Source organism: Mustela erminea, chromosome 7 (genome assembly GCF_009829155.1).
Source record: "Mustela erminea isolate mMusErm1 chromosome 7, mMusErm1.Pri, whole genome shotgun sequence".
Classification (NCBI taxonomy): domain Eukaryota; kingdom Metazoa; phylum Chordata; class Mammalia; order Carnivora; family Mustelidae; genus Mustela; species Mustela erminea.
In genome coordinates, this window is record NC_045620.1 from 90,258,732 (window position 1) to 90,284,267 (window position 25,536).

General features: G+C 40.0%; 1 protein-coding gene across 3 annotated transcripts in view; it reads right to left on the reverse strand.

Annotated features, from left to right (window-relative positions):
• Positions 1 to 25,536, reverse strand: part of EXOC6B (exocyst complex component 6B) — a 615,706-nt gene that overhangs the window by 136,317 nt on the left and 453,853 nt on the right. For all 3 annotated transcript variants that reach the window (XM_032352447.1, XM_032352446.1, XM_032352445.1), the window contains one exon: positions 20,332 to 20,405. In XM_032352447.1, coding sequence (XP_032208338.1) covers positions 20,332 to 20,405 — 74 coding nt within the window. The remainder of the gene's footprint in view (positions 1 to 20,331; positions 20,406 to 25,536) is intronic.

A 25,536-nucleotide genomic window follows, 5' to 3' on the forward strand; every position in this document is an offset into this window, starting at 1 on the left:
GTAAATTAATTGGCCATATATGCAGGGGTTTATTTCTGGGCTCTCTATTCTGTTCTAGTAATCTACATGTCTATTTTTATGCCAATATAATATTGTTTTTATTTAGTACAGCACTGTAATAAAGTTTGAAATTAGAACATTTTAAGCTATAACAATGTAACACATTAAGAGTTTTTTATTATCATACATGATGATGATTTGCACATTTCTGGTGGAGAGAATAAGACCATGTTATGTGTTCAACACATTAATCACTTTCATTCAAAATTCCTCACTGCCTCACCAAGAATTATTTGTAAACTACTTTGGAAGTCAATCCTAGAAAGATTTCAATATCTTCAATTGGTTTCAGAGTTTGAATTGACATTCTGGCCTAATTTTGGAGCTCAGTTAGTAGGCCATGTGTGTCCCAGAGGGATATAACAAGGATGAGATTCTGGATGAACTCCAAGGGTGGATTTTCATTGAGAAAACGGCCCCCATTTGGGAATAGAAATAGAAAGGCAACACCTGACACTTGACACAGGTGCTCACCAGGGTTGGAAGAATACGATCAAGTGTTTCATCTGAGAAGTCATCTGTTGAAGCAGTAAGAATAATTTATCAGGTGAGGAGCTGTTTTCCTTTCCAGCACAAAGCATTTAGCTGTATAGGCAGCCTTTCTTCATGGCTCTGGCTAGAGAAGTCCTCATCTATATGCTAGGTCTGGGAGACAACTGGCTGGGTTCCCTTTCCCCATATTTAGTCCTGCCTTCCCCAGGGCTGGACCTCCACACTTCATTTAACAAGATTAAAGTAAAGTGAAAATTAAGAGCACATTCTGGGAGAAAAATTATGAATACTATTTATCTAAGGGAGTTTGAGGGCCAATATTATTCAGAAATTCCATCTAATTCCATTTATTTCTGAAATGCCACAAAACGATATTAGGTCAATGCATTCGGCAAGCAGTTACGAAAGCATAATACCTAACAGGAACTATGCTACCCATTGCGGGGAGGGGGAGTTCAAGGACAAATAAAACAGGGTTCCTGCCCCTGGTGAACACAGAATCTAATGGAGAAGGCAGATGACTGAACAAGTAATTATAAGAGAATTAGTAATGAAGGGACACACAAAATGTCAGGGACCCAAAGGGGGAACAATTAAATCTGCCTGAGGAGGTTGGATAGAATTTATAAAGGAGATGACATTTGAGCCATGCTGTGAAGGCAGGGACGGAGTTTGTCACTCTACCAAGAGAGCACATTCTGTGACAGGCAGAAGGGGCCTGAAGCTTACTGGGTTTTGGGATTGTGGAGGTGTGAAGAGTGGTCTTGGTAGAGGTTACCTCTACCAAGGGGAAGAGTGACAGGAAAAGGAGACCAGAACAATAAGCTAGGACCAAACTTGCTTTGCTAGGAGGTGGTCCTCTGTTCTTTGGACAACAGAGAGCTCTCAGGCTTTGTAAGCAGGCAAATGACATGATCATGACTGTGCTTAAAAAAAATTGTAGGTGGCAGAATGGAAGAAAATAAATAAAAGATCCTCAATGGCAGGGACATAAAACAGGAAAAGAGAAGGAGTAAGAATAGAGTTTCATACTTAACAGAAAGAACCATGAACATATCCACTCCTATACCATTTCTCCAAACCAACATTACCTCCCACCAATGAAATTCACTGCATCCTTTCATGGTCACTTCATTAAGCAGGTGGTGCTTCTCCACAAAGATAGAAAGATAGATACAGGAAGTGGTATCCAGAGAAATCACATGGAAAACTACCTCCTCACTTTGAATGATTTCTATCAGGGGTTTAAGGAAAGGCAAAATTAACAGCATGATATGGAACTCTAACCACATGTGGATTTAGAATAGGAAAAAGATGCATGGAAAAATACACACACACACACACACACACACTCTCCATCACCACCATCACATTACACCACATGCACAAATGCCGTAGAGACTCAGTATATACTCTAAAAAGAATAATTGTATATCCCCTTACCTCATAACACATATTTGCTTTTAATGGCATTGTCAGTTTACTACGGTGTGAGATAGTTCTTTTTAGTATAGTCTCAGTGTTACCAGTAGCTTCCAAGAACCACCTTCCCTCACAGTCTCCTCTGGTCTGACATCACTGAACAGTACAGATTGTACAAGTAGTAGCTCATAAGGAGGCCATACCATTGTCATCAAGAACCTGTTGTTTGCCTTGACAAGGCCCAAAGCACAGAGGACTGGGGAGAATTTGGGAGGCCTTTCTACAACTGATGTTTGGCTTAGACAGACATCTAATCTTCAGATGAAGTCTCTAGAGCACATTTTTTAGCACAGTCTGGAAAATAGAGAAGTCAAACCTTCACTCTGCCAGCCAACAGCAGGCTAATTTGTTCTTTACTGCAGTAACACTGACAAAGTAACAGTCTGGACATTGTTTGATCACGAGCATGGGATGAAATTTCCCCAGATGACCACAATTTTCAGACACCATGAATAGTGAATCATGAATGTTTTGTCATAGAATGCTTTTAGAAAAATTAAATAACCTAAGTCAAAGCAAGAAAGAAAATCAGCTCCCACTGACTTGCTATAAAAACAATAGCCAAAATGGCAAAAATCATCACTTCTAACGGCACAGCCATACCTCCCCTTCAAACGCACACAATGCTTACATGGTACTTAATTTGCTGCTTAAATCATATGCTGCTTCTTACTAATAGTTAGCTTTTTAGAAGTATCAGTCTCACCTTTCTTATTAGATTGTAATAAGCTAAAGTGAAAATACCAGTGCATCATCAAATTGGATTGCAAAATCTTACCCCAGGACATGGTAATGAGAACTGAAAATTGGGACACTCGTGAAGTCATACCCTTATTGATGTTCATGGGCCACTCAACTGTTTTTCATGTGTACAGAAAAAGAAAAAAAATGAGGAACGAAAGAGTGAGGTACCTTCTTATACCTATTAAATTTACCAAAACACTTAAAATTTATATATTATACACTCAGTGTTAGTGAGGTGCTGTATTCAGTGCATGAAAACACCGCTGGTGTTCTTTAAGTTGGTATGACCCTTTGTTGTAGGAACTAGCCATACATAGAAAAGTCATAAAAATGTTTTTATAACTCTTATACAAGTTACTTTAAGAAGTAATTCAGATCAAAAGGCCTTTAAGTATGAGTATATATCTTACAACTTCAGTGTAAAAACAAAACATTAGACATAACTTTAAAGTACAAACAATAATGGCTAATTAAACGATAGAGTATAAAACTGATATACCCTTCATAATAAGAACTCTTAGCAAATTAAGAATTAAAAGAAACTTGCTCAACTGATGAAGGATGTAAAAAACTTATACCTGTTATATTTAATGGTGAAAACTGACCATTTCCCCATTAAGATCAGGAATAAGCTCTCAGTACTCCTACTTGACATTGTAGTGGAGGTCCTATTGCAAAAAGGCAAGAAACAAAAGGCATCTAGATTGGACGGGAGAAGTAAAATGGTCTTCATTCACAGATGTCATCAATGTCTACCTAGAAAATCCCCCTAAATGTATAAAATATTATTAGATCTCATAAATGAGTTTAACAAGTTTGAAATTCAAGGTCAACATACAAATACCAATTGTGTCCCTATACACTAGTGATGAACAATTAAAAATTGACATTAGGAACGTCTGGGTGGCTCAGTGGATTAAGCCTCTGCCTTTAGCTCAGGTCATGATCTGAGCCACATCGGGCTCTCTGCTCAGTGGGGAGCCGCTTCTCCCTCTCTATCTGCCTGCCTCTGTACCTACTTGTGATCTCTTCTGTCAAATAAATAAATAAAATATTTTTAAAAAATTGACATTAAAAGAATAATACCATTTACAACAAACATGAAATGCTACAAAATTAATCTTAGAAAATACATGCAAGATTAGCTAAAAAATAAAAAGCACTAATGAGAGAAATCAAAGATGTACATAAATGGAGATAGACTATATGTATATATATGCATATATGTATGCATATATGCTTTTCCCTCTCTATCTGCCTGCTTCTCTACCTGTGATCTCTGTCTATCAAATAAATAAATAAAATCTTTTTTAAAAATTGACATTAAAAGAATAATACCATTTAAAACAAACATGAAATGCTATAAAATTAATCTTATAAAATACATGCAAGATTAGCTAAAAAAAAAAAGCACTGATGAGAGAAATCAAAGATGTAAATAAATGAAGATAGACTATATGTATATATATATAGAAGAACCTAGAATAAACAAAAGGATTTTGGAAAAAAAAAGTTGGGAGAACTCAATACCATACTATCTGATTTCAAGATTAACATAAAAGTAAGATCAAATGGCACCTGGGTGGCTCAGTGAGTTAAGGGTTTGCCTTTGGCTCAGGTCATGATCCCGGAGTCCCAGGATCAAGCCCTGCATCAGGCTCCCTACTCAGTGGGGAGTCTGCTTCTCCCCTTGAAACTCCCCCATCTCATGCTCTCTCTCTCTCTGTGTTTCAAATAAATAAGTAAAATATTTTTTTAAAAAAGTAAGATCAAAACACAGTAAAAGTACAGACATATGGATCAATGGCACAGAATCTAGAGTCTAGAAACAGAACAATACACACATGGTCAACTGATTTTTTATTAAATGTGTCAAGGCAAATCAGCAATGAAAGCGTAGTATTTTTAACCAGTGGTGCTGGAACAATTAACTATACATTCTACATAAAAATTCAAAACGTGACCACATCTTACAATGCACTGAAAAATTAATTCAAAATATATCATCAGGGGCCTAAATGTAAAACTTAACACTATAAAACTCCCTGAAGAAAACACAGGAGATAATCTTTGTGACTTTGGATTAGGTAAACATTTCTTAAGATAGGACATACAGACCATAAGCCATGAAAGGAAAAAATAATGTCATTATAAACTATGTATTATTAAAACAAAAAACTCTAAACTTTTCAAAAGATACTGATAAGAAGGAAAAAAGAAAGCCACAGACTGGGAGAATAGGGTTGCCAAATACCTAACTGATAATGGACTGGTAACCAGAATATTTTAAGAATTATTTTTAAAAACTGGGCAAAAGATTTGAACAAACACCTCACAAAAGAAGAGCTATGGATGCTAAATGAGTATAAAAAATGATGTTGAGCATCAAGAGTCATTATGGGAATGCACATTAAAACCACCACAAAATACTACTATATACCTGTCAGAACAGAGCAGGTAACAAAAATCAACAATACCAAACACTAGTCAGGGTGCAGAGCAGTTGCAACTCTCCTTTGTTGTAAAGGCACTTTGGAAAAGAGCTTGACAATTTCTTATAACTTAAGCATATACTTTATGACCCAGTTGCCTCATTCCTAAGTATATACTCTAGAAAAATAAAAACATATGTCCACATAAAAACCTTTACATAATTACATGGCTTTATTCATGAGATCTTCAAACTGGGAACAATCCAAATATTCATCAGCTGGTGAATGAATAAATAATCCCTATAATGGAATACTATTCTGCAATAAAAGTGAAGGGACTACCAATATATGCAATAACAGGGATCTTGAAAGCATTCTGCTAAGTGAAAGAGGCCAAAATTAAAAGTATGATTCCATTTATATGACAAAACTAGAGTGTCAGAAAGCAGAGAAGTTGTCGCCTGGGGTTGGAAATGGGAAGAGTAGACTCACTGCAGAGGCATAAAGAATTTTTTGAGTGATGGAAGTATTCTTGACTTTCGTAGCAGTTACACAATTGCTGTAAGTTTGTAAAAATTTATAGAGCTGTCTATTGAAGAAGGATGAATTTTACTCTCCGTGAATGAAGCCTCAATAAATCAAAAGACAAATAAAAACTGTCGAACCAAGTGTTGAAGAGAACGTGAAACACCCAAATTCTCGTTAACCACTGGTGGGTGTGGAATATGGCACAACCACTTTGGAAGAGTTTGACATGTTTTAAAATAAAGTTAAACTACTCTTAGCTCACTCAACAATCCCACTCCTTGTGCTACCCAAGAGACATGAAGACGCATACCCACACAAGCACTTCCACATGAATGTCCACTGCAGCCTTATTCATATTCCAAGACTGGAAACAACAAAGTGTTAGTAAATACAACAGGTGAGTGACTAAATTATAATATATCCATACAGACAAATATCAGTCATCAACTAAAAAATGAACAACTGATATAGCCAATACCATGGATGAATTTCAAAACATTACACCAAATGAAAATAAGAATACAAACTCTAGAATTTTATATATAGAATGTTATATATACTTTTCAGACTCAAATTATATATAATTTTCAGACTCAAATTATATCTTATCAAGATATAATTTAATATACAAGAAAATAAATCTATTTTACATAGACAAATCCATACACTGATGTAACTACCACCACCACCAAGAACATGTCTATCATCCCGAAAAGCTCCCTTGCATTTTCTTTGACATCAGTCCTGTCCCATTATTCCTAAGCAACCACTGACCTACTCTCTTGTCACTACAGATAAGTTTGCGTTTTCTAGAACCTCATATAAATTTTAGAATTAGATTATCAAATAGCTCCTTTTTATTGATGGGTGATATTTAGGCACACCATAATTTATTTAGTTATTCATTATATTTATGAACTAAACAACTGAAAACAGATCCAAGGCTATTAAAAGAAAAGAAGATTTTATAATAACTTCTAAGGCTTAAAATGCTGGAGTAAGCATTACCATGTTACTTAATATTTGCTAAGCATATAATCAAAAAATAGTTGGAAACTACATCTTTGGGAGGTCAAATAATTTGCCAAATGTCACAGCTAATAACCCAGGTCTGCCCAATTCCAAGCCTCTTAACCACTATGCCGCCCCAACACCTGGTACAGGGGTCCTGGAATTTGTGGATATAGAAGAGACCCGTTTTTCCTAATATTTAAGGGGTTGAAACATACAAGGAAGACACTAGAAGTTTAAGAGACCAACCAAGAGTTTCTTTCTCCACACTTAGAGGATTTGGAAAACTGTTAAGTGCTCAGCATTTAGAAGAGACTCTATGAGCATGGAATGCTCTTCCATTTTTTTGTGTCTTCTTCAATTTCTTTCATGAGGGTTCTGTAGTTCCTCGAGTACAGATCCTTTACCTCTTTGGTTAGGTTTATTCCCAGGTATCTTATGGTCTTGGTGCTATAGTAAATGGAATCGATCTTCTAATTTCCCTTTCTATATTTTCATTGTTAGTGTATAAAAAAGCAACTGATTTCTGCACATTGATTTTGTATCCTGCCACGTTACTGAATTGCTGTATGAGTTCTAGTAGTTTGGGGGTGGAGTCTTTTGGGTTTTCCATATAAAGAATCATGTCATCTGCAAAGAGAGAGAGAGTTTGACTTCTTCATTGCCAATTTGAATACCTTTTATTTCTTTTTGTTTTCTGATTGATGTTGCTAGGATTTCTAGTACTTTGTGAACAACAGTGGCAAGAGTGGACATCCTTGTCATGCTTCTGATCTCAAAGGGAAGGCTCTCAGCTTCTCCCCACTGAGGATAATATTCACTGTGGGTTTTTCATAGATAGATTTTATGAAATTCTCTCTATCTATCTATCTATGAAGTTCCCTCTATCCCTATACTTTGAAAAGTTTTAATCAGGGATGGATGCTACGTCTTGTCAAATGCTTTTTCTGCATCAATTGAGAGGACCATGTGGTTCTTCTCTCTTCTCTCATTGATTTGTTCTCACTTTGATTGATTTGTGAATGTTGAACCACCACCGCACCCCATGGATAAATCCCACCTGGCCATGGTGGATAAGCATTATAATGTACTGTTGGACCCTACTAGCTAGGATCTTGTTGAGAATCTTGGCATCCATATTCAACAGGATATTGGTCTGAAATTTTCCTTTTTGATGGGGTCTTTGTCTGGTTTGGGGATCAGGGTAATGCTGGCTTCATAGAAAGAGTCTGGAAGTTTTCCTTCTGTTTCTATTTTTTGAAACAGCTTCAGGAGAATAGGTATTATTTCTTCTTTGACTGTGTGGTAGAATTCTCCAGGGAATCCGTCAGGTCCTGGGCTCTTGTTTTTTGGGAGGTTTTTGATCACTGCTTCAATCTCGTTACTAGCTATTGGTCTATTCAAGTTGTCAATTTCTTCCTGATTCAGTTTTGGAAGTTTGTAGGTTTCCAGGAATGCATCCATTTCATCTAGGTTGCTTAAGTAATATGTTCATTGGCATATAACTGTTGATAATATTTTTGATGATTGTTTCTATTTCCCTGGTATTAGTTGTAATCTCTCCCTTTTCATTCATAATTTTATTAATTTGGGTCCTCTCTTTTTTCTTTTGGATTAGTTTGGCCAGTGGTTTATCAATCTTACTGATGCTTTAAAAAAAACCAGCTTCTAGTTTCATTGATGTGTTCTACTGTATCTCTAGTTTCTATCTCATTGATCTCTGCTCTAATCTTGATTATTTTCCTTCTTGTGTATGGGGTTGGCTAAATTTGTTATTGATTTTCCAGTTCTTTAAGGTGTAAAGAGAGCTAATATATTCTGAATTTTTCAGTTTTTTTGGGTGAGGCTTGGACGGCTATGTATTTCCCCCTTTGGACCACCTTTGCTGTATCCCATAGGTTTTGGACCGATGTGCCTTCATTCCCATTGGTTTCCGTGAATTGTTTAAGTTCTTCTTTGATTTCCTGGTTATCTAAACATTCTTTTTTTTCCTTTTTTTTTCCTTTTTTTTTTTTTAGAAAGAGAGGGAGAGAGAGCAAGCACAGACAGACAGAATGGCAGGCAGAGGCAGAGGGAGAAGCAGGCTCCCTGCCGAGCAAGGAGCCCGATGTGGGACTCAATCCCAGGACACCGGGATCATGACCTGAGCCGAAGGCAGCTGCCCAACCAACTGAGCCACCCAGGCGTCCCTGATCTAAACATTCTTTTTTTTTTTTTTTTTTTTAAAGATTTTATTTTTTTTTTATTTGACAGAGAGAGAGATCACAAGTAGGCAGAGAGACAGACAGAGAGGGAGGTGGAGAAACAGGCTCCCCACTGAGCAGAGAGCCCGAATGCGGGACTCGATCCCGGGACCCTGGGATCATGACCTGAGCCGAAGGCAGAGGCTCAAACCACAGAGCCACCCAGGCACCCTGATCTAAACATTCTTAAGCAGGGAGGTCTTTAGCTTCCAAGTGTTTGAATTCCTTCCAAAATTTTTCTTGTGGCTGAGTTCCAGTTTCAAAGCATTCTGGTCTGAGAATATGCAGGGAATAATCTCAGTCTTTTGGTATCAGCTGAGTCCTGATTTGTGACCAGTATGTGGCCTATTCTGAAGAAGGCTCCATGTGCGCTTGAGAAGAATGAGTATTCTGTTGTTTTAGGGTGGAATGTTCTGTATATATCTATGAGGTCCATTTGGTCCAATATGTCATTCAATGCTCTTATTTCTTTATTGATTTTCTGCTTAGATGATCTGTCTATTACTGAGAGTGGCATGTTAAGATCCCCTACTATTAAAATAGTCACAACAATATGATTCTTTATCTTGATTAACAGTTGTGTTATGTAGTTAGGGGCATAATATTTACAATTGTTAGATCTTCTTGGTGGACAGACCCTTTACGAATGATGTAGTGTCCTTCTTTATCTCTGACTACAGTATTTAGTTTTATCTCTGACTACATTATCTAAATTAGATTTAGATAAATCTAATTTATCTCATATGAGAATTGCTACCCCAGCTTTCTTTTGAGGCCCACTGGCATGAAAGATGCTTCTCCATCCCTTTACTTTCAGGCTGGGTGTATCTTTAGGTTCCAAATGGGTCTCTTGTAGACAGCGTACTGAAGGGTCCTGTCATTTTATCCAATCTGCAACCCTGTGCCATTTTATGGAAGCGTTTAGGCCATTTCCATTGAGAGTGATTATTGAAAGATACATTTTTATTGGTATCACGTTGTCTGCAAAGTCCCTGTTACTATAGATTGTCTCTAAATTTCTATGTCACTCTTGGGTTCTTCTTTTATAGAACCTCCCTTAGTATCTCATGCTCATGGATCAGAAGAATAAACATGGTTAAAATGTCTATACTGCCTAGAGCCATCTATACTTTCAATGCCATCCCGACCAAAATTCTACCAGAATTTTTCAAAGAGCTGGAACAAACAATTCTAAAATTTGTATGGAACAGAAGAGACCCCACATGGCTAAGGAAATGTTGAAAAAGAAAAACAAAACTGGGGGCACCACGTTGCCTGATATCAAGCTTTACTACAAAGCTGTGATCACGAAGACAGCATGGTACTGGCACAAAAACAGACACATAGACCAGTGGAACAGTATAGAGAGCCCAGATATGGACCCACAACTCTATGGTTAAATAATCTTCGACAAAGCAGGAAAAAATATACAATGGAAAAAAGACGGTCTCTTTAAATGGTGTTGGGAAGATCGGACAGCTAAGTGTAGAAGAATGAAACTCAACCATTCTCTTACATCATACACAAAAATAAACTTGAAATGGATAAAAGACCTCAACGTGAGGCAGGAATCTATCAAAATCCTAGAGGAGAACATAGGTAATAACCTCTTCAATGCAGCAATTTCTTTCAAGACATGTCTCCAAATGCAAAAAAAAGTAAGAGTGAAAATGAACTTTTGGAACTTTATCAAGATCAAAAGCTTCTGCACAGCATCGGAAACATCCAATAATACAACCCACGGAATGGGAGAATGGGAGAAGATATTCACAAATGACACTACAGACACAGGGCTGATATCCAAGATCTATAAAGAACTCCTCAATGTCAACACATACAAAACAGACAATCATGTCAAAAAAATGGGCAGAAGACATGAACAGACACTTCTCCAAAGTAGACATACAAATGGTAACAGACACATGAAAAAATGTTCATCATCATTAGCCATCAGGGAGGTTCAAATCAAAACCACATTGAGATACCACCTTACTCCAGTTAGAATGGCCAAAATCAACAAGACAGTAAATAAGTGTTGGAGAGGATGTGGAGAAAGGGTAACCCTCTTACACTGTTGGTGGGAATGCAAGTTGGTGCAGCCACTTTGGAAAACACTGTGGAGATACCTTAAGAAATTAAAAATAGGGCTTCCCTATGACCCTGCAATTGCACTACTGGGTATTTACCCCAAAGATATAGATGTAGTGAAAAGAAGGGCCATTTGTACCCCAGTGTTCATAGCAGCAATGGCCACAATTACCAAACTATGGAAAGAGCCAAGATGACCTTCAACAGACAAATGGATAAAGAAGATATGGTCCATATATACAATGGAGTATTATGCCTCCATCCGAAAAGATGAATACCCAACTTTTATATCAACATGGACGGGACTGGAGGAGATTATGCTGAGTGAAATAAGTCAAGCAGAGAGAGTCAAGTATCACATGGTTTCACTTACTTGTGGAGCATAAGGAATAACACGGAGGACACTGGGAGATGGAGAGAAGAAGTGAGTTGGGGAAAATCGGAGAGGGAGACAAACCATGAGAGACTATGGACTCTGAGAAACAAACTGAGGGTTTTGGAGGGGCGGGGGAGGGTGTTGGGTGAACCTGGTGGTGGGTATTATGGAGGGCACATACTGCGTGGAGCACTGGGTGTGGTGCATAAACAATGAATCTTGGAATACTGAAAAGAAATAAAAAGAAAGGGTGAAGAAGAACTTGGAAAAAAAAAGAGAGAGAGAGAGAGAGAGACAGAGACTCTACCCAGCTTTCTGCTAACCTACTGGGAATAGCTCCTAAGTCTCTGGATTTACTAGGATCTTGCCTGTGTAACTTGTTTGCCAGAGCCAGTTTTTCTTTTCCATGGGATAATATTAGAAAATGTTACAGAATAAAAAGTGAAAAGGGAACATCAGAAACTTATCTAGGAAAGTGAACTGTCCTTTCACACCAACAACTATCCAGAAGAGCTTCATGCCCACATTCAACTTCATTTCATGTTAAGAATCCCTTATTAATATATCTTAGAATGTTATACTATTTTTCTCTTTGGCCACAATCTCAATGAGTTATTTTGCTCTTGAAATCAAGAAAGACTAAGAAAGAAATGCTCTAGATTAATCAAGAAGGAGCTACTTTTAAGAGATGAGAAGCTCATAGATCTGAGCGTGTGGTCATGCCTGAAATTGGTCCTTCTGCAGCTCTATGTCTGATGATACGCGCCCTACAAATGGCTCCTTCCTGCACACAGCTGTCTCAGGGGATCCAACCTTTCCTGACTGTACCTTTGCCTCTGCAACTCGCTCAGTCTAGTTTGTCTCCTGCCAAAGTTCTTTCTTTCCTTTGGTTCCTGTTCCATTTTTGCTTCTCCCTTGATACTTAACACTTTTGACTGTCTTATTGGTTCCCTACCTTTACCGAAGCTGTCTGGTTCCCCTTTTCCAATCAGTCCTATCTCATTTCTTTACGCATTTCTAAGAACTTGCCTAGAAGGAGGGTTTTAATCTTCACATCAGGGTTCTAGATGTTCTTTTGGTCCTTGTTCCCCAGGAGCCCATGCTCGCAACTGTGGCTCCCAGGTAGTGAATTCTCTTAAAGCTAAGGGGCTTCTTTCTTGGCAAATTGAAATATGCCCCAATTCCCTCAATCTAGCCCTTTGTTGTCACTCTCTGCTGCCCTCCAGCGGTTGCTGAGAGGATGCAGTGGTTAGTAGTTAGATCCAAGGCCTGGCTCTTTTGGCCTTTCCATGGCCTGTAAGTATTCACTAGTAGCACACTAAAGGCATTGCAGTTTCAGAGATAAGATTTGTGTTCAGAACCTATCAGGCTTTAAATTCCACCAGCACTACTGCAACAGCCTTTGATACTGTTACCCCCAGAGAAATTCATGTAATGACTCGTACTTTCTCCTGAAGATGTGACTATCTCAGAAATTTACCAATTCCAGATTTGTGGGTATGCAGATTCATGCTGCATGCTGAGGTATGGGAGAAACCTGAGTTTCTGAGGCTCGGTTTGCTGGTAAACGCAGAGAGCAGTACAGAGCTTTGCAAGAGCCCAGGTAGCATGCCTCATGGCTGACCTTGGTCTCTCTAATGATACAGCATTAGAAGATCACCAACGCTGTCCACAAGCAAAGGGAGTAACTGCCAGATGGCTTTTCCTGCACTTATGCTTACTAGCTCGTCCCACAAGAGCCAAAATGGAATGAATCTCTAGCCTCTGAGTGGATGACTTTGCTATGAGGCTATCCAGTGTGATGTTGGCACCAACCCATTTTAAAAGTGACAGTCATTCTATTGGAGCAAAGGGGTAGAAGGTTGTTGCAGACTAGACACACACTTCCAGAAAAAGTCCTTCTAGCATCTGCTGGAAGGGCTGTTCGATGTTCTGCTGGAACTCCCAAGTGGCAGAGCTCTGCCTCTGGGTTAAAGCAGGAAGTACTAGGACAACTCTGTTGACCAAGCTTTAGATTACACTTCCCACTTAACCCAAGACTGTGCCAATATGGGTTGACAGCAACAATGGATAATGTTAACTGGGGGGAGGGGGGAGGGGGGTGGTGGGGGAGCCATGAATCAAAGGCCAAACCCAATTCATGGGGAAATATATCCCAAATCTGGTGTTTTGTTTCCTGCTATCCAAAAGATTATCCACAACTACCCCTAACTAAAGGTCCTTCGCCCACTCCTTGTCTCCACATAACTGCCATTGTGTGGCTTAAGGATCCTGACAGGGCCCATAGTGCCTGCCATTCATGAGTCAGCAGTTCCAGACACACAAACTCTAAAAGAGAGGTTCCTCAAAGAGGCTCAGAAGCTACCTCTTTAGCAAGCAAAAATGTGCAAAGAATCAAATGTTTGCCACCCACACTCCTGCTCAGTGGCTATGCTTTGTCTCTGAGGAAAAAGCAAAGCCCCTAGGAAATACACAGGGGGTATTCATCAGACCTTCCACCGTCCTTCCAAAGACCCCAACTACTCTCCGTTGTGAAAAATCAATGAGGAATCTACCTCTTATAAAGATCATGGTCTCATTGTGGTTGGCATCCGCTACTAATATTTGTTCCTTCTCTGATTTTTAACCTCTTGAAACAATTCCATGAGACTTTAAGAAATCAGACTTCCAAATTGCTAAAGCGATTTCCATAGTGAGAGGATAATGAATAGAAAATGGCCTTCCCAACATGCTGTGATGTCATTTAGCCCATTAAAATGTCTGGGTTTTTCCTACATGATTTTTTATACCAAATACCAAAGACTTGTACTCTGCTTGGATATTATTTCACGACAGCCAGGTCTGGGAAAAAAAAAAAAAAAATGGATTCTGTGTTTAAAAAAAACCCAAAACCTAGAGACAGAGTTTCCGAGCTCTCCTCCTCTCTAGGTAAGAGCTTGGTACGAGGTAAGACAAAGTTTCGGCAGCTTTAGAATAGACTCTCTTCCAATCAACCAAAGGTGTTCAGTAAATCCCAGGACATGTTATATATTATTGGCAATTCCTTCTATGAATGTGCCAGGATGGCCCAGTTACAACACCCCAGGCAAGGTAAGGAAAGAGACCTTATTTGCAGCGGCTGCAGCAGCATCCCAGTGGCTGAAGACCTCATTTACCTGGGCCCCATCCTGTGTGTGCAGATCCAGCCTTGACTTACATGAGGTCAAAAGTCCAGCCCCTCTTCATGAGAATGTTGCTCATTAGACTTGTTGGGCAGGGCAAAAGAAAAGAGTACGCAATTTAATTCCAAAAGCAAAATTTCTTTGGCTAGGATCAAGTTAGGATGGGGAGTGGAAGGGGCAGCTGTGGTTGGGCTCTTGAGCTCTTCTCAGGTCTGCACACCCAACAGTAGCCGAGAGGACTGATTTTGCCCATATACCCCTAACAGGACCAACATCGGAATTCGTTCAACATCTCCAAAGAAATATACGATTATTTCTCTCAGGTCCTATAGTTGTTTTTAAGGCAAGTTAAGTGCCTGCAATGGAAATGCACCGTGTTTACTTTAGACTGAAGGTTTAGAAATTGGGGAATAACTGGCCTAGGGGGAATGTCACCAGCTCCATCTAAAAAAAGCCGTAGATATCTTGGGATGGTTTGCTGTTTAAGAGTCGTTGCCAACAAGCTCTATTCAGGAGATCTGATGCAATGTCACAACCTAGTTCATTCAGCTCTATAAACACTTAGGATATCGGAAGTAAATAAGAGTCGGGGCCAAGGAACAGAAAATGTTACTGAAGAAAAGAACCCATTCAACTTTTCCTGTTGGCCAAATATGTAAGGTGAACAGCCAGAGATTAAATGAGTAATGTAAATAATTAATTAATCTGGGGAAGTTAAGATGCCCTCACGATGAATGTGAGTTACAGAAAAGTGAAATGTTCCAGGGTAGCCCACAATAAGCAGGGTTTGATGAGAAGTATAGGACATTAAGGAAAAAAAAAAGAGAAAAGAAAGAAAGAAAAAGAAAAAAAAGAGGTCTATGAGGAAAGGAAAGAAGAAGAGAAGTTGAGAAATGGGGGGTTTAAAGAGATTAGTCTAATTCTTTTAAGATTTTATTTATTTATTTGACAGAGAGATCACAAGTAGGCAGAGAGGCAGGCTCCCTGCTGAGCAGAGAGCCCGATGTGGGGCTCGATCCCAGGATCCTGAGATCATGACCTGAGCTGAAGGCAGAGGCTTAACCCACTGAGCCATCCAGGTGCCCCAAGATTAGTCTAATTCTTAAAAGAAGGAAAGATAGTCGAGATCCTAGTTAAACAGACCCCCATCTGTTTTTAAACAAAACTTAAAACTGGTTATTTTCTATGCTGAAAACACTTTCCTCCCTCACCAATGCCTGCATTTCTTTCAGTTTAACTTTCTACTTTTCAAATGATTTTATATATTTGATGTATATGAAATATATAATTTTATATATTTAAATGATTTTAAATATTTTATAAATACTTAGGCTCACAATGATCTCTCCACTCTAAGGCCTCTTTCTGCATTTATAGATACATCGTTCGTATAAAGGTCTTCTATCCCAACCAGAGGATAAGCTGAAGTCGATTTTCCCACATCTTTGACTCTGGGCTGACCCTGTAACCAGCTCTGGCCAACAGAATGTGGTGGGAATGAGGGCTTGCCAGTTCCAAGGGTAGACCTCAACTCAAGCAATTTACCCTTGTTCTCTTGGAACCTGCCAATATGTCAAGTGATCCAGCCTGGGTTAGGCAGCTGGTTGATGAGAGATCACAGGGAGCAGAGAAGAGTCCACCTAGCTAAGGCATCCTAGACCAGGCAGCCCCTAGCCAGTCTAGCCTCTAGCCAATCTAACCTCAGTATATGAAGAGTAAGCCCACTGAAGCTATCCTGATTGCCAATCTGTAGAATCTCGAGTTAAATAAATGCTCCTTCTATTAAGACAACACATTTTGGGGCACTCTGCTATGCAGCAAAACATACCGAAATAATTGAAACATACAAAATGCTCCATCCTTCCAATGTAATACTTATGGCAGTGTGACTTATATTAAAATTAAGTATTTGCTGGTCACCTCTTTGCTCCTGGGGGACAGAGACTGTATTATATTCATTTGTGGATTCCCACCGTACCTGGGTTGTGCTTTTGTTCACAGGAGGCACTCAGTGTGATAAAAGAAGTTGAAATGAAAATCAACTGAAGTTCAAATTCTATTGTTCATCAGCACTATATGCACTTACTGCTTATCTACAAAAGAAAAACTCCAACCATAGCGTCGTTAAAGAATCAGATCACTACTAAGAATCTAGTATTGGCCTTGTATTGCAATTCCAATTATGAAGCATTATGGGCTGGCAGTTACTAGGACTTGTGGTGCACAAATCTTGACAAGGCGTCCTTGTCAAGATTTCACACTGACCCAAGTCTGGATTTTGATAGAAATCTGCACATATATTTGACATATGAATGTGAAGTCATACTGCAAACCCACTTTTATGAACTTGGAAGAAAGCTTAAAGTGGCAAAGGAGAATTTGATTTGTACTGTCTAATTCACATTATGATTAACAGCAGGTTTTCTACGCCCGGAAGTCTGACAAATGAGAGGAGGACATTCATGTGCGTTAACTACGAGGCGCTTGGCACGTGTGAAATATCATGAAAGCTTGTGTATTCAAAGTGTCATTTCACTCTTTACCCTATGAATTAGGAAACTGAGACTAGACGGGACAGGTGGGAAAGGATGAATAGTTTTGCCGTCCATATCTGATTTGCTTCCTAATTGAATTTCTGTAGCTTTTAAATGACACTCTGCTATTATGAGATGATCTCTCCTAGAGATGATCTCATCAAATATTCCATGTTTTGATTATTTTAACAGTTACTGTTCACTTGACAGTGTCTGAGACAGTCTCAAGCGAGAGAACAGGAGAGTACGCTCAGATGGAGGAAGCTCATAAGCCAATGAGGCAGATACAGATGATGACAGCGAAAGAACATCCTTGCTGTCTTGTGACTGTGTGGTCCTCCGTGGGCCTATACGCTGTAACCTGCCCTAACCTCCACTTCTTCTTCTAACTCCTGCCCTGCCTGTTTAATATTGTTACCACAGACTAATAAAGAAATGGAGATGAATCAGTTAATAAGCTGGAACACCGAATCAGGACCTAAAGAGGTTGGGCCCAGCTGGAATGATACAAATCTATGTTGTCAATAATACAAAAGAAAAACTAAATCAGCTGTATAAGGACTGCATGAGGCCTGGGTAAGCATGCTACACAAAGGCCCAGTTACTAACAGAGGACGCTCAGTGAATCAGGAGAGGAAACCTGTCCCCCAAACTGGGATGCATGAATAAAAACATAAAGAATCAGAGGGTCAGAGTTAAGTGAGATAGATTTCAGCCAACTTAAGAAATAGCTTCCTAATAATCAGATTGTCCTAAGGCGGCCTATGCTGCTTTGGGGAGGTGAGTTCTCTTCAAGGGGGATACACGAGCATAGTCTGGGGTGCTGTACAGGGTTTCAGGTATCAAGCCAAAGGTTATACTGCATGATTTTCGAAATTGGCCCCCAACCCCAAAATTCCATAACCCTATTACAGGATTCCAAAGGGAACATGCAAAAGGACAATATACTCAAAGACAGTTAATTGTGCTTCACTCAAAGTCAACCTATCTCTTTTGGAGACACACTCCAAGACACACTCTCCTTATGGTCTGAGCATCTCCACAGTTCAGAAGAGGTCTCCCTCTAAAAGGACGTTTGTGTAAAATAAGCTATGGGAATGACTAGAGATTAATATTTGCACAGCCTGGGCTGTGGAGGGATCATTTTCTTCACAACGATTCAACCTATTGGGGCCCGCTGCTCCTGAGCCTCAGCCTGAGACCTGGGAAGTTCTTCCAGATGACCTAGGTTAGAAAAGTTGAAGCTGTTTTAACAGAGACGGCCGTAACTAGGAATCAGGTGATAGATTCAATAAGAAGAGGCATACTCTTCTTAGGAGTAAAATTTTGAAGTTCTGGTTTCTCCTGCTAAAATTTCATACAAGGAACTCTGAGAACAGAAATGCAATGGCAAACAGGAACTTAAGGGTAAACAACAGCGCTCGCTGAGAGCTCACAAGAATCTGAGCATTCTTCCCCGGCTCAGATACATCCTATTTTGGCTGTGCTGTCTAACGCACTCCCTTAGTTAACATTTTCTGCAAACGCTAGTCGCTTTCCATAGGGACCAAAACCACAAACTAGAGAGAGCGACCACGCTTCCCTCTCATGAATAGCGAGAAAGGAAAAATTTTTCCTTGGGTATGTCTCTCCAATGAAATTCAGCGTCTGCTTTCCAAGAAAAGCCAATTGGCTCAGAAGTTTCTGAGAAGAAACAGGGAAGAAAAGTGCAACAGACAACACTCCCCAAACCCTAAAGCAAAAATCCCAATCTTTCAGCCTCACATCTGCCAACGGCTTAAAACCTGTCTCTGTTAAGTGGCTGAATCCACAGGTGGAAGGTCTTCAGTGTGGAGAGAGATACTCGGCTCCATTTGTGACCATGCTGGGAAAGCCTTTACGTGTAGGAGAACCCCCAACTCGGCCCCCAAATATTAAGTTGACACACGTTTCTGGGACGCAGCCTGAATCCTCAAACTTTGGCGGGTCTATAGAGAGACAATTTTCTGTTTTCTGCTTAACAGGGCTTTCCAGAATTGTCGTCAGATGACAGATTACACCACCCATCCACAAGGATGCAGGGGTAGCTCTGGCTATCCATTATGGGTTAAAAGCTGTTCCGGCATGAATCGAGTCACAGTGGTAAGGAGCCTACCAATACAAGGGGTCCTATAGCTTTAAGAAATACTCTGGGCATCTAAAAGTTTTCAGAATGCAAACTATGTCAGCTCTGAAAACAAGAGGCACTGCATCATTATGGCAGGAGAAACAAAGCCAGCCCCCTTTTTAAAACAGACAAAAAAAAAAGATTGTTTTAATAAGGAGAGAAGCATCAGTCATTGATTCTTACTTCATTCACACTTTCTATCCAACCCCATCCATCTTCAGAGTGAAGAGATGACAGAGCCCAGTTAACTCTCTCCCTCTTTCGGCCCCCGCCCATCCTGTTCCTCTCCACCCAAACCAACAAGGCCTACCAACCTACCCATTTCAATCTGCAAGCCACAGCCCTCCAGAATGATTCTTTCTATCCGCTGGGCTTGGGAAACTCGGGTATGGCCGAGTACCGGCTTTCACCCACGTTACTTTAACAGGGTTGCCCGCCAGGTTAGCACCACCAGGTCGGGGCCTTTGCTAATCTAATCACCTTCTAAAAACACCACTTAGTCACTCATGGCTGACCACATTCTACAAAGGAGGGGCTGGGAAGACATAAGGAAGGCAACAGAAAAGAGTCAACAAGCCAAACCAACAATCCACAACGTAAAATATTTCATTTTTCTTTAAATGCTGCCGCCCTCATTCTCTCTGCAGACAAAAGTGTCCTCCGGGCAGGCAGTCTCTGCATCGGTGCACCTGCTCAGCATTGGTTTGCCGAGTTATCTTTTTGCTGTGTCTGCAGAAGCCAACTAGAGCACAATGGGTCACATCACTTGAGGGTCACTTGAGTCCCTCTAGTCTCTGGGTCCCTCCGCCCACCTCCTGCCTTTCCTTCTACCCACAAAACCTTTAACTCCACCATAGCTAAGGATCCCAGATAGCTAAATAAAAGAGGTGGCCTCAAACACAGGGAAAAACCCTTAGGTCTCCAGTGTGAATCGCCAACGCCAATCCCCCTCCCCTCCCCTTTTCCTTAAGACCTGATGGTCTTCAGTCACACATCTTAAAAGAAAAACAAAAAACAAAAACACAAAGACTTACTTGTCTCAAGTCGATGAAGGCCAACTGCAGCGTGTCCTCCTGGAACCCAGGCACCGGGCCGGATCTGGCAAACTCTGTGGGAAAGAAAAGAGGATAAAAAGCGCCTTTAACTAACCATGGACAGGGAGATTGGCAGACGGATGACAGGGAAGACAAGAGAGGCTGGGGGAGAGGAGGACCAAGCTTCTAAGGAGTCATGTCTCTCTCCCTTCAGCTTCTTTGTTTGCCCTTCAAAATTCGTGTCATCAAAACACCATTAATTCCAGCATCCTGACAGCAAGGAAACTGTACTAATTCGACCTGAAATTTATTCCCATGAGCCGCGCTGGGCTTCAGAGTGTTTGTTTTGTGAATGGACAAACAACTTGCAAAGGAGGAGGGAGTGGGGGAGAGAAAAAAGTTTTTCCTCTCAACACAATAAAATCTTCAGCTGTGAAACTCTTTTCAGTTCCGAAAGCTATTTATATTTTAGATCGCTGAAGGAATTTTCTAATTTCACGCCTGTCACCTCATTCCCCAAGCATTTATCAAAAAATATTCCCTGCCACATCATTAATTATTCCCTCACTGATTATTTGTATTATCTCATGACTACATTATTGCCAACACACACACACACACACACACACACACACACACCCCGCAGAAGCTGTCCTGATCTACTGCTTAGCTCTTGAGCAAAGGAGTATTTGCAGATATGAAAAGGCCCATCTAAATAAACCTCGCTGCAAAAGCTTAGCGAACATTTGCACATGTCCATCCTACTGGTGTACTCTTTGTCCTTGACTTCTACTTCTTTTCCACTCTCGAAAATTCTTTGTTCTCTTCCTGCTACCACAGTTTAGTCTTTGGTCAAAGAGACCACATGAATGTTATTTGCAATTTACACTAGCGCCTTGGGTACAAGCTCAGTTTATGGCTCTGTCTTGTACATCGTTAACAAGAAGACAACTGCACAGGGCTATAGGGACAGACACTAGTTACAGTTAAGAATGTCAAGTTTTATCGTCCCTAAGCCCAGCTTATTATGAAATCAAAAGGTCTTGTTTAAGCTCCCTACACATATGCGCGCACACACACACACACACACACACACCATACAGAGAGAGAGAGAAAATTCAAGAGTCAGATAGTTACTATGTCTTGAATTCTGTCTGTAAAGCCAAAGTGCGATAGACATTTAATATCAATCTACTATTTACCTCAAAACAACTCAAGTATTGGCTCAAAGCAAATATGAAAAGGAATGTTTTCCTTTCAATTATGTTCTTTCTCCAGGAATGAATTTAAGAAATTATACAGACTCGGTATCATACTTTTCTTCTGACATTAAATAAACCCCATCAAGATATTTGCATAAATGCCTGGAAAACTACTTGCAACATCCAGTAGCCAGATAGATTTAAATGATGATTTGTGAACAATTATAGGAATTCCTGTTTTTTTTTTTTAATATTTTCCATCTGGGGCTTCTTAGACATAATAGGTTTTCATAACATCCTTGTCCCACTTAAAAAAAAATAATACTAACAAGTTAAGTTGCAGGGATTATGGAAACATCATGTGAAATACAATTTAATACAATTTATTAAGTTAACATATAGCACGGATGTATTCTACCACTGCACACAAAATATTCTTATTTTAGACATTTCAACAAAAATGACTCTCGTAAGTGGAAGGAGAGAAATTGTATTTAGCATGATTAGCAGCACTAGGTTTCTATTTGCATTGAAAAGAAAATTCAAGTACCATTTGTAAGTTAATTCTATGATATTACAGCCCAAATGACTCAAGTTTTACAAGAGTAAAATCCTACAACCATACAAATACTTGATGAGGGCCATGTTAATCGAATGCCTGGCCACCTCTGTCCTTCCTATCTTACAGAAGCCATTTTGTGTGCTAACCTTGTAGATAGTGGCTGTTCAAGTCAGACATACAATTTTCCCATATTCTGCTCTTACAGAAAGCAGTTCTTTGAATTATAGTCACAGTCACTCTCTTTGACAGCCCTGATCGTCAGTGGTCAGCTTAAATAAGCTTCCCAGGCCTGCTGGTTTCATCCAAGGTCAGTAGCTCTCCCCCACTGCTCCTGCAAGAGTTGAGGCTTTGTTGAATCATTTGAGGTACTGAAGTCCTCTTTGTTGGTGGAAACCTTTCTTGAGTCAAAGGCAGCCACGATCAAGGTGTTCTGCTTACCTACACATGTCCGACTCAGCAGAACTACCCTGGGATACGTGGTTCAAATGCCTGAGAGCTGCTACCCATTCTCACATTTGCATCTTGAGCATGATCCCTGGGGCCTTGGGATGGCGCTGCCGAAGCCACGCAGGAATCCAGATGTGACACATGTTAGTTCTCACAGTCTGACTTTATAGGCCGCATTTTTATGACACACTGAATCTTCCAGTTTCCCAGAGGACAGGGTGGCCTTTTAGATTTGATTCTCCTTTTATAAATCAAAAGGAATCCAAGAGTGACAACTGCATCAAGGTATGGCAAAGTAGAGACTGATTTCACATACAGTTTACGGAAATGTCTAAATATCGTATATTTGACTTCATGTTTGTATTTTTACCTCATTGTTTTATGCATCTAATTCTTGTCTTCTCATTAGATAAGGAAACTCCTTAAGGATAAGGACCAAACTGCTGAACCTAACAAGTATTTAAAATAGTAGATGCTCAACAGATACTCATTTATTCATTAAATAAGTTACAAAAACAGCAAGATTTGTTAATCACACATATTCTTCACTACCAACGAAAGTCTGAGGATTGCAACAGGTAATGTGTCCTTAACATGAGTATCAAAAAGCAGGATTTAGGAATTTATGAGTTCCTTAAAACCAGATGCACAATGATTGAGGGGCTGGGTTTTGAAGTCATATTAGCAGAGTTTGAGCCCAAGATACGGGGTCTATGGGAATGGGCAAATTACTTAATCTCCTTAAAGCTTCAACGGCTTTTTCTCAAAAATGAAGAAAAGAGTACATTCCTTATGGTGCTACTATGAGGATTAAATGAAATAACACAAACAAAGCAGTTGGCAAAGTGCCTGGCATATCATAATTGATTATCATTACAATTAGTTTTTTGTGTGAATATACAGTTCTCTGGGAAGAAGTTTCAGAGGCTTTACTGAATTCTCAGAGGGCTGGTGAGCAAACAAAAGTTAAAGAAATGCTGTTCTTGGGGCACCTGGGTGGCTCAGTGGGTTAAGCCTCTGCCTTTGGCTCAGGTCATGATCCCAGGGTCCTGGGATCAAGCCCCGAATGGACGGGGGGGGTGGGGGGGACGGTCTCTGCTCAGCAGGGAGCCTGCTACCTCCTCTCTCTGCCTGCCTTTCTGCCTACTTGTGATCTATCTGTCAAATAAGTTAAAATCTTAAAAAAAAATGTTTTTAAGGAGTGTAAAAGTTACAGAAAAGAAGGTATATTGTTAAGTGAAGGCACAAGTGGGGAAAGAAAACCCCACCAAAAAAAGTATTTTGCTTAACAAATAGTCAACATTCCTTCACATTCTTACATACACTTAAGTCTATGAGATCTGGCAATCATTTTTTAAAACAATATTAATATCTCAAAAATATCCAGTAGGTTCACATTCCTAATAATCTTCATATTATAGTGATATAAAATTACCAAAAGAGAAAAAGAAGGTATTCCATTAATTTCAAAATGCTTTCTAGACTTCTTGAAAGCTGATCTTAAAATTAAATAACACTGTCACTTAGAGGGGAAAGGAAAAAAAATTAAATAAACTTTAAAATTATCTGGTACATTCACATTTGGCTGAAGAAAAAAACCATAAACACCATAAAACCTTAATTAGAATAAAATGGTAGAGTCAGATTAGAAGGGGTTTTGAGAAGTCAAAATAACTGTCTTAGTCTATAATCTGTGTATCTAGATAGGACATCTGGGAGTTTATCAAGAGCAAGTTGTGAGAAACAGAAAATAAAAGCAGTTCTTTAGAACTGACCAAAGGGGAACAATCATGTTCTTAAGGGTATACAGAGTCACAAAATGACAGATCTGCCTTATGCAAATTGTCCATGGGGCCACAACAATTTTCAAAAGAAGAAGAGCAACAAGGTAAAATTTTTCTTTTTTTTTTTAAAGATTTTATTTATTTATTTGACAGACAGAGATCACAGTAGGCAGAGAGGCAGGCAGAGAGAGAGAGAGGGAAGCAGGCTCCCTGCTGAGCAGAGAGCCTGATGTGGGGCTTGATCCCAGGACGCTGAGATAATGACCTGAGCCGAAGGCAGAGGCTTTAACCCACTGAGTCACCCAGGCGCTCCGATAAAATTTATTTCTGAAAAGCAAACTAGTACAATATCTGACAAATAGGTAAAATAGCAATTGTTGGAGGAAACCACAGTTGGTTTAAATAAGAGGAAGCTGTGAAGACAGCAGGCAAAACAGTAACCAGAGGGTCCCTGGATACATCATTTACTTTGGCTCCCAGCAACCGTTCAGGTCAGACACACAATGAAGATTGCCATCACCAGCCCCCATGAGAGGGATTCGAGGTTTGGTTCTGGCCAAAATGCCAGGTGAGAAAGAAAACTCCGTACCTAGGAGCCCAAAGTACGCTGGGTACTTGTTTATACCTTAGGATCATGTCAGGTCACATGTGGTTTTTGTGGGATCGAAAAAGTAAGAGCCGCTGTTGCTGTATTCACATAATGGTTTCCTGGTATCTGGCTCCCTGAGGCCGCAGGTGAGGGGTGTGCCAGACTTGGAAGCGTGGCTCTGGGGAAGCTAACCCCTTCTTGCATCACTTCTCCGCAGCTCCACTAAGCTAATTACAGAGAGATGCTGAAAGACTCCCCAGGGAATCCACTCAGGGCCCTGCTGGTCAGAGAAAGGTCGGCCAGAACCTAAGGAATTAGAATTATGACCAAAGGAGCTAGACAGCCAGGACACAGGAAAAGGGGTTGTGGGGGGGCGGGGAACACCTTGTAGATGCCACTGATTCTACGGGTCTAAGTGTGTTTGCATGGACACGTGATCATAAAAACCACACAGCTTTATTTAGTCAGGGGAGGAACTCTGGCTGCACATTATTCCCTGCTTTTACACACCTTAAGTATAAAACTCACCACATCTCCAACCCCAAGAAGGGCAGAGGAGAGCACAGTCTCACTCGAACGGATTCTCCAAGTTCTGGGAGAGAAACCTGATGAAAAGTGATG